A 16,494-nucleotide genomic window follows, 5' to 3' on the forward strand; every position below is an offset into this window, starting at 1 on the left:
AGCATAACCCCACGGCTCTTAAACTCAAACCCCCTGTTAATAAACACTTACACACTGTAAGCCTTCTTCACGGCTCTATCCACTTGAGCGGCAACCTTCAGAGATTTGTGGCTATGAACCCCGAGATATCTCTGCTCCTCCACATTCCTCAGAACCCTGCCATTGACCCTGTAATCCACATTCAAGTTTGTCCTACCAAAATGAATCACCTTGCACTTATATGCGGGACAATATCAGGGGACTATATTGCAGGCTCCTGTCATAGCAGTCCAGGCACCTGAGCTCTATGTATCTCTCCACTATTGAGCAGGTAACAATGTGGGCCTTATTATACCAGATCTCTGCATCTGTCTCAGGCCTCCACACAAGCGTCATCAGCCAAGTCCAAAGCAGATACACCATGTCCCCTACATGTCATTCCTGCGCCCCGGGCTCCTCCTCAAGGGCTTCTGTTACGTCTGAGCTCCTCAGTATAAAACTGTCATGCACATTGCCAGGATGTCTGGCGGAGACATGCATGATGTTCATCATGTGGTCACAAATCAATTGCACTTTTAATGAATGGAACCCCTTTCTATTGATGAGTCATTGTGAATTCTTCACCTGGCCTTGAGGGCAATGTGGGTGCACTCTACAGCCTCCTGCCCATTAGGCATCCCCGCAATGGCCATGAAACCTGCAGCCCAGGCTTCCCGTTGGGTCTGGTCACATGTGATATACTGGCTAGCCCGGACATACAGGGCATCCGCAACCTCCATCATACAGGTGTGGACAGTGACTGAGAAATGCCACATCTCTGTGATTCAATGGTGAATCTCTGGAATTCTCTGCCCATCGAAGTGGTGGAGGCTACTTTGCTGAATGTATTTAAGTCACGGGTAGATAGGTTTTTGGTAGACAAGGGAATTAAGGGTTATGGGGAGAAAGCGGGAAAGTGGAACTGATCCGCTTCAGATCAGCCATGATCTTATTGAATGGCGGGGCAGGCTCGAAGGGCTAGATTGCCTACTCCTGCTCCTGTTTCTTATGTTCTTATGTTAGGTTCTCCGCTGGAGGTCTGGAAGGAGCCAGTGGCATAAAAGTTTAAAGTGGCCATCAATTTGACAGCCACCGAGAGTTGGTGTCCTCCTCTGTCCCAAGGTGCCAGGTCCTGCAACAAATGGCACAAGTGTTGCATTGTCTGTTTTGGAGCCAGAGCCGTCGGTGGCACACAGTGTCCAACATTCATCTGCAGAACTATCGGTATCTCCGATCTTTCTTTCTCCCCTTTGGGCAAATGGTGGCCAGGTCCTGCCTCTGGTGGTCATCTCCCTCTATTCCTGTGAGTGCTAAGGCCTGGGTGTCCTCTGCCCTCAATTCATCCTCCTGCTCCTCCTCCTCAGCTCCAGCAGCAACCAAAAGAACAGCAAGATCAATCGAAAATCTCAGCAAGTCTAACAGCATCTGTAAGGAGAGAAAAGAGCTGACGTTTTGAGTCCAGATGACTCTTTGTCAAAGCTAAAAGGCAGAGAAAGTGAAAGATATTTATACTGCAGAGTGAGGGAATGAAAAATGAATCACAGACACAGAAACCAGGAGAAAGGCTACTAATGGCAGCCCAGAGAAAGGATAAAGGGTGTGAATAGCCAAACGGCAGGAAAGCCGAAATCGGAGGGTAAACTGTGAGTGATGAAGATGTGAGGGGAGGGGTTCAAGACTCCAAAACCAAGGGAAATACCTTACCTGCATCTACCCTTTCTAGTCCTTTATGTATTTCATAGGTTTCATTGTGCTCACCTCTCATTCTTTGAAACTCAAGAAAATTTAGGCCCACTTTGCCTAAACTTGCTTCCTGCCATTCCTGGAATGAAGTCTGGTGAACCTTCATTGTGCTCCCTCTGTGGCAATAATATCCTTTGTGGCCTGGTCTAATGGTGACTTATTCTGTTATCATGTGCATTAATAGATTTTTATGGATTATCACCACATCATCAAGTTCAATTTACAATTAAGTCTCACAACACATATGTACATAAACATATGTAGTATACCTCTATTTTAATCACATGGATATAAATCATATCAGCTCAAGAAACAATGTTTGCCATTTACAGCATTTATACCATTTTCTGTTGTGTTATTGGGCTTTAATGAAGGTAGAGTGATGATACTGTGCTGTAGATATATTTTATGTTTTAAAGTTCAGTTTTTTTTTTACAGGCAGTTGGTGTGCCTGGAAAGCATGCAGCTCGAATGCTGAAAGCAGGAACGTTTTACCCACTTAGTATTTATTTAGGAGAAGGCTAATAGCCTGTTGTTTATAAATGGAGATTCCCCTAGAGTTTTTTATTAAAGAAATGGAAAGTTTTGTTTAGGCATACAGGGTGATGTGATGTGATTAATGGGAGGAGGTAGTAGGTTTCTAGCAGAGAAATAGCTTTTTGTTTCAATTTAGAGTTCAGTTGCTGATTGGAGCTGTTTAAAGACAGAAAACTGCTCTCTCCCTGGAAAGTGTCTCTGACAGATTCAAGACTTTCTACCCTAATTTGTAACAAGTATGCCAGGTTTACTAACTATATTTAAAGTGGGTTTTAGAACTATGGGAAGAATGTTGCTTATTTGGAACTGAAATAGTAATCAATTAAACATTAGAGTTCTTTCCCTTCATGTTTAAAAATTGTTCAACTGTTTAGAGTTGAACTGCTACATTTTGTTAGAGTTATACTTAAACTGTGACAGGAAAAAAGTTTGTTCTGATTTTAAAAATCTCTGATTTGTCCTTAGAATTACTTCTGCAGCAAAGCATTCTTTCCTTATATTTATATCAAAATAGAAAAATTGTTAGAGTCTAGTCTGGCTTCATACTCTAACTTGGTGTTATGGTCTGGGATCCTAACAGTAGGATATGTGAGAGAACTGTACAGCTGGAATTGGGCAATAGTTAATAAAGAACAGGAACATGCTTTGTTCAAAACAACGGCTACATGTTGTGCAACATTGTTCATTACACCACCTTCCTCAATCACTGACCCCCTCCTGCTTTAATCCCTTCGCTTTTGAACAAAATATTGAATTAGATGGATGAGAGCAAATTAAATTCATGCTTCTATTACAAGATTTGAAACAGAATTTGTCCAATTATGTTATGAAGATGAAAGGGACGAGCTTACCAAAAAGCCTTCAAGTCCTGAATGAACGTGAAAACAGGAGAATTTCAGATTCGTTTTTTTTGGGCAAGTTTAAAAATCCAATCTTATTCCAATCTGAGCAAAAACTGAAGCAACATCTGTTGGGGAGGGGGCGGTACCTAAGCTCACCAGAAAGCCGGCTGCTTACACCAGCAGGCACCATTGATTCTTGCACAGATCTCTCTCTCTGTGCAATAGCAATCACTGCACCCCCCCCCCCCCCCACCATGGAATCACTCTCCCTGCGATCACACCCCTCCTCCCAACCCTGGCACACCCTGATCAATCACCGGTTGCAGAGTATGCAGCATTAAAATTGATACAAATATTGAAATTCACCTGAGGCTGATCTCGCCAGATATCCAGGCCCAGTAAGATTGCCTGGTAAGATGAGAAATCAAGTGCAAACCTAATTTTTTTGCCCAACCTGTGATCTTACCAGCTCACCCTGCCCATCGACTGACAGGACAAGAAGATAACCTCCGAAGTTATTAATGCACAGAGAACACATCAAATGGGAGTTATGAGTCATTTAATACAAAAATGAAAAGCTACTTGTTAATCTGCAAATCATGTACATAAAAAAGAAAAACTTAGACTTTAAATCATCTGTCAAAAATATTGCAAAATCCTTCACATACTTGAAATATAGAGCATGTTATTTTCTGAACAATGTCACAAAACATTGGAGAAAGCATGGACTGTTATTTAATCTGATTAAGGAGGAATGTTGACATAGAAACCACAGAAAATTACAGCTCATAAACAAGCCTTTTGGCCCTTCTTGTCTGTGCCGAACCATTTTTTGCCTAGTCCCATTGACCTGCACTTGAACCATATCCCTTCACACTTCTGTCATCCATGAACCTGTCCAAGTTTTTCTTAAATGTTAAAAGCATTTACCACTTTATCCAGCAGCTCATTCCACACTCCCACCACTCTGTGTGTGAAGAAGCCCCCCCTAATATTCCCTTTAAACTTTTCTTCTTTCACCCTTAACCCATGCCCTCTGGTTTTTTTCTCCCCTAGCCTCAGTGGAAAAAGCCTGCTTGCATTCACTCTATCTATACCCATCAAAATCTTATATACCTCTATTAAATCTCCCCTCATTCTTCTACGCTCCAGGGTATAAAGTCCTAACCTATTCAATCTCCCTCTATAACTCAGCTTCTCAAGTCCCGGCAACATCCTTGTGAACCTTCTCTGCACTCTTCCAACCTTATTTACATCCTTCCTGTAACTAGGTGACCAAAACTGTACACAATATTCTAAATTCAGCCTCACCAATGCCTTATATAACCTTACCATAACACTCCAACTTTTATACTCGATACTCCGATTTATAAAGGCCAATGTACCAAAAGCACTCGCTACGACCCTATCCACCTGTGACATCACTTTTGGGGAATTCTGTACCTGTATTCCCAGATTCCTCTGTTCAACTGCACTCTTCAGAGTCCTACCATTTACCCTGTATGTTCTACTTTGGTTTGTCCTTCCAAAGTGCAATACCTCACACTTGTCTGCGTTAAATTCCATTTGTCATTTTTCAGCTCATTTTTCTAGTTGGTCCAAGTCCCTCTGCAAGTTTTGAAAACCTTCCTCACTGTCTACTACACCGCCAATCTTTGTATCATCAGCAAATTTGCTGATCCAATTTACCACATTGTCATCCAGATCATTGATATAGATGATAAATAATAATAGACATGGCACTGATCCCTGTGGCACACCACTAGTCACAGGCCTCCAGTCAGGGAAGCAATCCTCCACAACCACTCTCTGGCTTCTCCCATTGAGTCAGTGTCTAATCCAATTTACTACCTTCCCATCTATACCTAGCGACTGAACCTTCCTAACTAACCTCCCATGAGGGACCTTGTCAAAGGCCTTGCTGAAATCCAGGTAGACAACATCCACCGCTTTCCCATCGCCCACTTTCCTGGTGACCTCCTCGAAAAACTCTAATAGATTGGTCAAACGTGACCTACCACTCACAAAGCCATGTTGACTATCCGGAATAAGTCCCTGTCTATCCAAATATTTGTAGATCCTATCCCTTATCACACCTTCCAATAACTTGCCAACCACCGACGTCAAACTTACTGGCCTGTAATTTCCCGGATTTCTTTTGGAACCTTTTTTAAGCAATGGAACAACATGACACACCCTCCAATCATCTGGCACCTCCCCTGTGAATATTGACATTTTAAATATGTCTGCCAGGGCCCCTGCAAGTTCACTACTAGCCTCCCTCAAGGTCTGTGGGAATACCCTGTCTGGAACTGGGGATTTATCCACTCTGATTTGCCTCAAGACAGCCAGCACCTCCTCCTCTTTAATCTGTAAAAGTTCCATGACCTCCCTACCTGTTTCCCCTATTTCCGTAGACTCGATGCCCATTTCGTCAGTAAATATGGATGCAAAAAACCCATTTAGTATCTCCCCCATCTCTTTTGGTTCCAAACACAGTCTACCACTCTGGTCTTCAAGAGGACCAATTTTATCTCTCACTATCGTGTTGCTCCTAACATACCTATAGAAGCTCTTTGGATTTTCCTTCACTCTATCTGCCAAAGCAATCTCATGCTTTCTTTTGGCCCTCCTGATTTCCTTCTTAAGCAGCTTCTTGCTTTTTTTATACTACTTGAGCATCTGATCTGTTCCTTGCTGCCTGTACATTTCATACAACTCTCTCTTCCTCTTAATCAGTGTTACAATCTCCCTCAAGAACCAAGGTTCCTTATTCCTATTTACTTTGCCTTTAATCCTGACAGGAACATACAAACTCTGTGCTCTCAAAATTTCTCCTTTGAAGGCCTCCAACTTTCCATTTATATCCTTACTAGAGAACAGCCTGTGCCAATCCACACTTCCCAGATCCCTTCTCATTTCATCAGACTTGGCCTTTTTCCAGTTCAGAACTTCAAGCCGAGGACCAGATCTATCCTTACCCATGATCAGGTTGAAACTAATGGCATTATGATCACTGGATCCAAAGTGTTCCCTCACAGTCATCACCTGCCCTAACTCATTTCCCAATTGGAGATCCAGCATTGCATCCTCTCTAGTTGGCACCTTTATATACTGATGTAGAAAATTCTCCTGAACACATTTAACAAACTCTACCCCGTCTAAACCTTTAACAGTATGCGAGTCCCAATCTACATGTGGAAAATTAAAATCCCCTACTATCACAACTTTCTGTTTCTTGCAGTTGTCAGCTATCTCTCTGCTGATTTGCTCCTCCAATTCTCACTGACTATTGGGTGGTCTATAACGCAACCCCATTAATGTGGCCAAACCCTTCCTGTTTCTCAGCTCCACCCATAGGGCCTCTGTAGACAAGCTCCCTAATCTATCCTGCCTGAGTGCTGCTGTAACATTTTCCCTGACCAACAATGCCACCCCTCCACCTTTTATCCCTCCGCCTCTATCACGCCTGAAACATCGGAACCCTGGAACATTGAGCTGCCAGTCCTGCCCCTCCTGTAGCCAAGTTTCACTAATAGCTGTAATGACATGATATTAGGAATCTACTCCCAGCTACTTCTTCCTGTTTCTGATAATATAATCTAGTTAAACTGGTCTCAGTTTAACAATTCTTAGAAATGAAACACCTCTGAACATGCAGCACTGCCATGGCTAGCACACAAAATTTCTGGACTAGGGGCAAAACTCAGCTAAACTGTTACCTCAGACCTGAAGAATGAATACATCTTGTAGTTGGTTCATCAATTAGTGAACAACCCATTTTTATCATCCGTATTCACACCTCTAATAGCAACTATTGCTTCACACAATTTATATATCTTTCAATATTTGCTATTAAAAATAGTTGCTTGATCTTATAGAAATTAAGTATTGCTGAAAAGAAATATGCTCATGAAGCTTTCCATCTTGCACTCATCAGGACAGACACAAAAATGCCAAATTTCAAAGGAAGCAACAATTTATACTGCATGAATACTGCTGATGTTTGGGACTGATTGATCAAGATATTGCCATGGAGCATATGCCAAGGAGCTGTTGCTCCCCATGCATTCTTTAATTTAAAAATATGTAGTGCCTGGATAAGTTCTTTATACTTTCAGGGACATGGCCCTACATATGATTATATGTAGCTTTTAGCAAACGCAGGTGAGCGACACTGCGAGCTCGGTGGGTACTTACATTAAATATAAGGATTAACACTGACTGAAAATGAAAGCAGAGGTGATTGACTTCTCAAAAGGCAGCCATTAGGAAAATAAGCACATCAAAACAGCTCATTGCAGTTAGAGCTAAAAATATTTCATTGGTGATATTTAAGCTCAATGAACAGGGTTGAATCACAATTTGCTTCATGTAAAACAACCTGAATCCAAGGTATGGAACAAAACATATCATAACCAATATAAACAACAATGTCTTTTTCTGAGCTCCAAATTCTTGCTGATTATTCAGATTATCTTGGTAACGAATTCTTAATTGCACCAATATGCCAACCTGGATGGCAAGCAAAATAGCAAAAGTTGCTAAGACAATAATAACAGCAAAGTAGTTCATAGTCTTGGTGTATGATGAGACAGCTGTAACTGAGAATTCAAAGCATTTCTTGCCATCCTTATCTGAGTTGTCAATATATGATAGAAACAACGGGAAAACAGCAAGAAGTACCAGTGACCAGATGAGTAAGCTGGCAGCACTTGAATGCCATGGTTGGTGAAACAGCATCATCTTCTTTTCTTGAAAGAAACTGATCATCCTCATGATAATTATGGTCACATAGAACACAAAGCATAGGTACATGTGAGTGTGTATCATTGCACTCACCAGCTTACAAAATATTTCACCAAACTTCCACTCACCAAGAGTGTAGTAGGAAATGCGGAAAGGCACGGTGAGGAGAAATAATGCATGCACCAATATAAGATTGATCACTGCAGTGGATGTGATGGATTTTCTGTCAGTTTTTATTTTCCAAGTCATGATGACAGCTCCAACAGAACCTCCCACGAACACGATGATGTAAATTATTATTAAAGCTCCACTGTGAGTGCGATCAAGTGGATTGCAGAAAAGTGAGCCATTGGAGGTGAAATTGCTGCTTGTGAATATTTCAGGTAAGGATGTTGTATTATTCATTGCTGACATGTTCATTTCTTTTTCTCCAAAACCTTCAAGAAAAAGACATTGGGGCTTAAAATTGTCACAACAGTTGGTTAATTGCAAGCTGCTGGCTTACCTCAGCCCTCCTCACATTTATACCCAAACCTGTATTTAGAGCATTCCTTCCCTCTGGTAAAATATTATAATTGACAAGTGACAAATAACATTCACACCACACAAATGGCAGGCAATGACCATCACCAGTAAGAGACACTCTAACCACTATCTCTTGACATTCAATTGTGTGACCATCACTGAATCCCCCACTGTCAGCATCCTTGGGGTTACCATTGACAAGAAACTCAAGTGGATTCACCATATAAACGCGATGGCTACAAGAGCAGGTCAGGGGCTAGGAATGCTGCAGCAAGTAACTCATCTTCTGGCTCCCCAAAGCCTGTCCACCACCTACAAAGCACAATTCAGGAGTGTGATGGAACACTTCTCACATGCTTGAATGTGTGCAGCTCCAACAATACTCAAGAAGCTTGAAACCATCCAGGACAAAGCAGCCCACTTGATTGGCATCACATCTACAAAAATGAACTCCCTCCACCACCGATACTCAGTAGCAGCGGATGTGTACTATCTACAAGATGCACTGCAGCAATTCACCAAAGGTCCTTAGATAGCACCTTCCAAACCCATAACCATTTCCATCTAAAAGGACAAGGGCAGCACATACATGGGAACACCACCACTTGAAGTTCTCCTCCAAGCCACTCACTATCCTGACTTGGAAATATATTACCTGCTTTGCAGTCATTGGGTCAAAATCCTGGAATTCCCTCCCTAATGGCATTGTGAGTCAACCCACAGCACATGAACTGTAGCAATTCAAGAAGGTGGCTCATCATCACCTTCTCGAGGGCAACTAGGGTTGGGCAATAAATGCTGGCCAGCCAGTGTCACCTATGTCGCACAAATGAATAAAAAAAATTCCCCACTCACTCCAGAAATTGAGTTTCTGATCAATGGTAACCTCCAGGATGTTGGCGGTGGGGAATTCAGTGATGGTAATACCATTGAATGTCAAGAGGTGATGGTTAGAATGTCTCTCCACTTTCCTCTTCTTCAATAGATACTGTTTTCAAAACCCACCTTTTTCCTAAACTCCTAAACTCTTTGACACTCAGTGTTAGGGTTTCCAACCCTCCTGTTGTTATGCTCGTCTAGAAACACATTGTTTCATTGTCACTTGTGAGAATTATTACATCAGGGCCAAGTACAACAACCTGAGAGAACAATGGAAGGAGGAAGAAGGAGAGAGAAAAAATGGATTGTGTTCTCTCTCCTTTGAGATAACTGCCCCTCATATCTGCCCTGAATCATCTCCTCCCCAACTATATTACAGCCAAGCCTTGGCCTAGACTTTGCCATTTTACATAGCCTTGCTAGCCCCACCAAATCAATTACAGGTGGAACCATGTCTAATCTCTTTAATGTACATGTAATTTACTACCAACATCCCACATCATTCAAACCTATGTCATTTATGAAGCTATCCTTCAATTCACTTACACTGCACTTTCAAAATCCCAACTTTGGGCCTCTGTTCACTGCAGCATTCCTGCAGCTACCTATTTGTTTAAACACATCTTCAATTCTGCATCTGATGCTCAATAAAAGCATTACTCACTCCTCCTCAACTGTTCCCTCTGTTAGGGTCTTCATCTCCACTCCCTTAAGTCTAAGAGACACAGACTTAAAAGAGAATGTTTGAGAACTGGTTTAGCTATCTTTTACACCTTGTCTGCTAAAACTGTTCACTCTTACGGGGTCATCGTGGAATGTAGAGATATTCCTGAGTCAGCTTCTGTTATGCAAACTGTCTTCTTAAACCTATCTTCCATGTATGCTCCACATTAACCTCCAATAATAAATGAAATTAGCTTATGGACTTCTTTGTCACTAAGATTGAGACCATCTGATTAGCTGCATCTCCCGCATTCTCCATCCCACAGCCTGATATAGCCAAACTTCCTCTATGCTCCTACCTGTACTGGCCCCAAACTCATATCTTACTCCAGTTTATTTCACATCTCCCCTCATGGCCTTTCTGAACTCATCCTGTCCATGAGACTCATTTTCTGCTCCCTTGATCCTATTCCCACTCAACTGCTGATCACCCAGCTTTCCCTCGTGGCTCCAACGGGAGCCAATACTAGTCATTGTTCTCTTGCTCTAGACCACATCAGGAATACTGCCTACCGTGTTGGACCTTTTTATTTAAAGAAGAATGAATATGCATTGGAATCAGTTTGGAATAGATTTACTAGACTAATGTCTGGATTGGGAAAGATTGCATAGAGTTTATAAGATTGAGAGGCTATTACATTGCGCCTGGCATAGATTGTGTTGGGGCCATGTGGGGTCAAAGAATTGTGGAGGGGAGGACTAGCACATTCAGCGCCAGTGAGAATCCACTTTGGGGTTCTCCCAACCCCCACACTCTAACTAAATCTGGCTCATGTCCATTGAGGATAGGAATGATTTTATCATGTTTAAATATTCATTTAAACTGGCACTGCCAGGTTGACCAAAAGTAGTGTCTAGAGCATTTAGCCTGAGGGATGAGGCATAAAGAGGATAGGACATGAATGGGGTGGGGCATGAAGGAGGCCAGGCGTAGAGTCATAAAGTTTACAGCATGGAAACAGCCCTATGGCCCAACTTGTCCACGCGGCCCAGTTTTGACCACTAAGCTAGTCTTTGTTTGGCTCATTTCCCTCTATACCAATCTTACCCATTTAACTGTCTAAACGCTTTTTAAAAGACAAAACCCAACACTACTACTGCCTCTGGCAGCTCATTCCAGACACTCACCACCCTCTGAGTGAAATAATTACCCTTCTGGATCATTTTGCATATCTCCCGTCTCACCTTAAACCTATGCCCTCTAATTTTAGACTTTCCTACCTCTGGGAAAAGATGTTGACTATCTACCTTATCTATGCCCCTCATTATTTTATACACTTCGATCAGATCACCCCTCAACCTCCTACACTCCAGGAGAAAATATCACAGTCTATCCCACCTCTCCTTATAACTCAAACCATCAAGTCCCAGTAGCATCCTAATAAATCTTTCTAATTTAATGTCGTATCTGAAAGGTGATAAATCATTCGAAAGAAATACATGCTTGGTGATATTATAAGTTGTCATTGGACAACTCTTATTGTTGTAATTCCAATTATCAGTTGTGAGTGAATATAAATAATGTTTGCAAATGTACAATTCTGATTGGTATATGCTAATTACTCGTAATCAAATCTGGAAGTATATCTGTCTGTGTGATGCTATATTCAAAGCTCCGAATTGTGCTACCAACTGGTATATTGGAGTCCTAGCTATAGCTTGTAATAAAGGCCGATTTTAAAACTCCAAAATTATTTGAATGGTCTCTTGAAGGGAACAAAGTGTGTAAGCTGCTGGACAGATAATTTTGACCCACAACAATGTTCAGGACAGTCACCCTCAACTTCCACCCCTCGATTGCCTCTGAGATATTTGCAGGTAGTTACACTGTTTGTGGTATGTTTAATTATGTGCCAATGGATGATAGTGCACTGGTTCCAGGTTGTTCAGAACCTGAGTTGCCTGACCCTCTGCTATCTCTGGCATTCAGCTATTTTGTCCATATTTCAACCAAGACTGCAATGAGATCAGGAATTGAGTGATCCTGATGGATCCCAAACTGAACGTCCATGTGCAGGTTATTGCTGAGGAAACTCCATTTGATAGCACTGTCCTTGCACCAGTCTATCACTTTGCTGATGATTGAAAGATTGAGACTGATGGGGCAGTAATTGGCTGAATTAGATTTATCCTGTTTCTTGTGAACAGGACATACCTAGGTTATTTCTGACATTGCAGGAAGTTGCCAGTGTTGTAGCTTAAATAGGGCCATGGCAAGCTCTGGAGCACAAGTCTTCAGGACTATTGCTGGAATATGAAAGGAATTGGTGGAATATGACGGCTTTGGGTACTCCTGTGGGTCCTTGTTATGCTTGTCTCTGTGTGGGGAGTTCCTTGTTCCAGTCCCTCTCCAGCTCCTCCCACAACTCTTTCACCAGTACATTGATGACTATTTCAGTATCGTTTCATGGTCTTGGCTGGAAATAGAAAAATATATCAATTTGTCTTCCAGTTTCCACCCCTCTATTGCCTTCACATGGTCCATCTCTGACACTTCCCTTTCCTTCCTTAACTTCTCTGTCTACATTTCTGGTGATAGTTTCAGATTTCAGCATCTGCAATAACTTGCTTTTAAATTGCTGAAATATTGTCAGAGACCATAACCATAGCAGTATCCAGTGTCTTCACCCATTTCTTGACCTCACGTGGAGCGAATCAAATTGGATGAAAACTGATGTCTGTGAATACAGGATTATATTCACTGGAGTTTAGAAGAGTGAGAGGGAATCTCATAGAAACTTGTAAAATTCTAACAGGATCAGACAGAGTAGATTCAGAGAGAATGTTCCTGATCGTGGGGGAGTCCAGAACTAGGAGTCAGTTTGAGGATTAGGGGTAAACCTTTTAGAACTGAGAGAAATTTCTTCACCCAGAGAGTGGTGAATGTGTGGAATTCACTACCACAGAGTGCAGTTGAGGCCAAAACATTGTTTGATTTCAGAAGGAGCCCATTTGCAGGTCTGTACTGGCTCTCTCAAATGAGCATTATGACTTAGTGCCATTCTCTTGTCTTTTCCCTGTACCACCGCATATTGTTTTATTCAAATAATCATCTAATGCCCGCTTGAATGCTTTCACTGAACCTGCCTCCGCCATACTTCCAAGGAGTGCATTCCAGGCACAAACCACTCATTGTCTGCAAAAGCTTTCTCTCATATTACATCTGCTTCTTTTACCAATACTTTAAATCTGTGCCCTCTCATTGTTGATCATTTTATGAGTGAGAACAGTTTCTCCCTATCTATACTGTACAGCCCCTTAATGATTTTGAGCACCTTTATTATGTCTCCTCTTAGCCTTCTCCTCTCCAAGGACAATAGTCCCAACCTCTTCAATCTATCCTCATAATTAAATTACCCTGGACCATTCTTATAAACCTCTTCTGCACTCTCTCCAATGCATTCATATCCTTCCTATTGTGTGACGCCCAGAACGATACAAAATACTCCAACTGCGGCCTAACTAGTACTTTGTATAGGTTCAGCATAACTGCCTGTCTCATGTTCCCTATGCCCAGGATACTATGTGCTTTATTACCTGCTCTTTCCACCTATCCTGGCAACTTCAATGATTGATGCACATATACATCCAGGTCCCCCTACTTCTGCACCCCTTTAAGAATTTTAGCCCTTATTTTATATTGTCTCTCCATGTTCTTCTTTCCAAAATGCATCACCTCACATATTGTTCTGTATTGGATACCTTTGGAAAATCCATGTACAGTATTCAACAACATTACCCTCATCGATCCTTGCTGTTGCTTTCTGAAAAAGCTCCTGCAAGTTTGTTAACGTGATTCCTGTTTAGAAATCCATGCTGGCTCTTCTTAATTAACGCACACTTTTCTATGTGACTATTGACTATATCCTGAATAATTGTTTCTGGAACTTGCCCACCACTGATGTGAAACTGACTGGCTTATAATTGCTGAAGCAATCCTTACAACATTTTTTGGAAAAGGGTGTAACATTTGCAATTCTTCTGTCCTCTAGCACCTCCCCTGAGTCTAGAGAAACTGGAAGATGATGACCAATGCCCCAGCAACTTCCATTCTCACTTCCTTCAATGTCTTTGGATGCATCTCATCCAGCTCCAGTGCCTTGTCAGCTTTAAATACCAGCAGTCTATTCAACACTTTTTCCTTATCAATTTTGAACCCTTCAGGGACAGCTTTTCCTCAACTGTTACCATGGCTTGTGAAGCATCTATCTCCTTGGTAAAGACGGTTCAAAAATAGTCAATTAATACCTCCTCCTTTTATCACCCTTTCGCTATTTATGTGTCTGTAGAAGACTTTAGGATTCCCCTTTATGTCGACTGCCAACCTTTTCTCATGATCCCTCTTAGCTCCTAGAATGTGATTTTTCACCTCCCCTCTGAACTTTCTTATTCTTCTTGGTTCTCGGCTGTATTTTTTACCTGACACTTCTCTTAAGCATATTTTTTCTTTCTTAACTTCGATCTCTTTTTTCATATTTTTTCTGTATTTTTTAATTAACATTTATTTTACTACAAAATCATCACAAGTAGTTGGGGCCATCTTTCGAGATTTCAGAACCTCTTCTCATGCTACACAGACTTTATAAGCCATTATGTCAGCCGTTGCAAGTTTCCCTTTGGGATTTGGCTGGCTAGTCATTTACCACCAGCCTTACCATAGCACCACCATCAGTTTGTTTCCTATTATCAATTCTCTAAACTCACTTTGTTAACTTTTTTTCTTTTCAAAATATTTCTAAGAACTCTTACTATCTGTTTTTATATTTCTGGGTAGCTTTCACTTACCCTCAAAATTTTCCCTCCTTATTAATTTTAATAATCTTTTGCTATTTTTTGTATGTTCTTACCTATTCCGTGCATTCTGAAATATCCCTTTGAATGTTTGCATCCATTAACTTATCTCTTATCCCTTAACTGAATTTGCCAATTTATTTTATCTGGTTCTGCTTTCGTGCCCTCATCATTTCCCTAATTGAAGTTTAAAGACATAGGGCAGAATTTTATCAGTTCGCTCCACCATTCAATGGGCGGAGCAAGACAGTAAAATTGTGTGAGAGCTGAGAAATCAGAATCATGCCTGATTTCTCAGCCCTCACAATCTTACCTGAACCGGATTTCTGGCAAGATCAACCTCTCATCCATTTCCAAAGAGAGGCTGAATAATTTATTTAAATGTATTTAAACGATGATTTGCATGCGATTAGAGAGCCCGGCACTCAATTGTCTGGGCTCAATTGCCTTTAGGGCCTCACCGGGATGGGTTATTTCCTGCTAGGAAAACATCTGCACCCCATTAACAGTTGTATTACCCTCGTCAATATAACCAGAGGTCATTGAGGCCCTTGAGGAGGCTGAGTGCAAGGGTGATTTGCCATTTGGACAATGCCAGCCTGGCAGTGCCAGACTGGCACCTTGGCACTGACTGCCCACTGGGCATCTTGGCATTGCCCATTGGACAGTGCGGGGGGCAGGGCCTATGCGAGCAGGGTCTGGAAGTGGTATGGGGGCTGGGCCAATGGGGGCATGGCCTGAAGGGGGTATGGGGCGGGGAAAATGGGGGTAGGGCCAGAAGGTGTTATGGGAGCAGGACCTGGAGGGATTGGAACATATGGGGACAGGGCCTGAAATAGGCAGGGACGGGTCAGGGTGGCCCAATCAGGATGGGGGGGGCGGTGGTCACTGCGCACTCTGCATCAGATTGGTGGGGGCAGGGAGAGAGGTCCGCTGCCTCTCTGTATCATGATTGGTGGGGAGAGGGAAGGGGGCACAATTGGTATAGTGGCAGGGTCTACATTTTTGGGCGATGTGGGGCTTACAATCAGCCGTGGGCCCCCACCACTGATTGCTGGGCAGGGAATGGGGGAGGGGGGTTAGTGGGGGGGTGGGGGAGGTGGTGGTTCAGGTTGGTTCCAGCACCAGAGGCCTGATAGCTCTCTCACTATCAGGGCTCTGCTGTTGGAATTGCACATGTGCAATATCTCCTTCTCCTGCTGTCTGGTTAAACCCCACCCACTGTCTGTAATAGTTAGAAACAATTTAGTCTATTTTTTCACGCACTATTTGCACAAGATTGGGTGCAAAAACTTGCCAAAAAATGGATCTACAACTCTCCCATTTTGATGTTAGGTGGATGCTTAGAAATTTTCTCATAAAATTCCACCAGAGTGTCAAGCCCACTCCTCTGTCCCTCAAACTGAATATAACATTTAATCATTTTATCGTTGCTGCAGCTTAGGAACATCTTCACTTTGAGATTATTAATTACTCATTTTGTTACACAGTGCCAGGTCTAGTGTAGCTTGCTCTCTGCTGGTATTCTAAAAAAAACTAACCTGAAAACATTCAATGAACTTCTCATCTAAGCTATTGAGAAGACTGAAGCCATAGTTCATGGTTTCTACTCCAAACTTCATTCCCTAGTTGTGGACTCCATCCCTTTCCATGACAACAGCCCAAGATCAGTCTGTCCGCAACTTTG

General features: G+C 42.2%; 1 protein-coding gene across 1 annotated transcript; it reads right to left on the reverse strand.

Moving 5' to 3' along the window:
• Positions 1-4,960: 4,960 nt before the first annotated feature.
• On the reverse strand, positions 4,961-8,309 carry LOC145346982 (putative G-protein coupled receptor 141). Its single transcript, XM_080194865.1, has one exon. It carries the CDS (start codon positions 8,307-8,309, stop codon positions 7,395-7,397), a length of 915 nt encoding a protein of 304 aa, XP_080050991.1. The 3' UTR covers positions 4,961-7,394.
• Between the last annotated feature and the right edge of the window lie 8,185 nt (positions 8,310-16,494).

The sequence above is a fragment of the Carcharhinus amblyrhynchos genome, chromosome 8 (assembly GCF_965287045.1).
Source record: "Carcharhinus amblyrhynchos chromosome 8, sCarAmb.v2.hapA, whole genome shotgun sequence".
In the NCBI taxonomy this organism is placed as follows: Eukaryota; Metazoa; Chordata; class Chondrichthyes; order Carcharhiniformes; family Carcharhinidae; genus Carcharhinus; species Carcharhinus amblyrhynchos.

What these genes read in the sequence shown, in the direction of transcription:
- LOC145346982 (XM_080194865.1), bottom strand. Translation starts at nt 8,309, where the DNA reads ATGAACATGTCAGCAATGAATAATACAACATCCTTACCTGAAATATTC.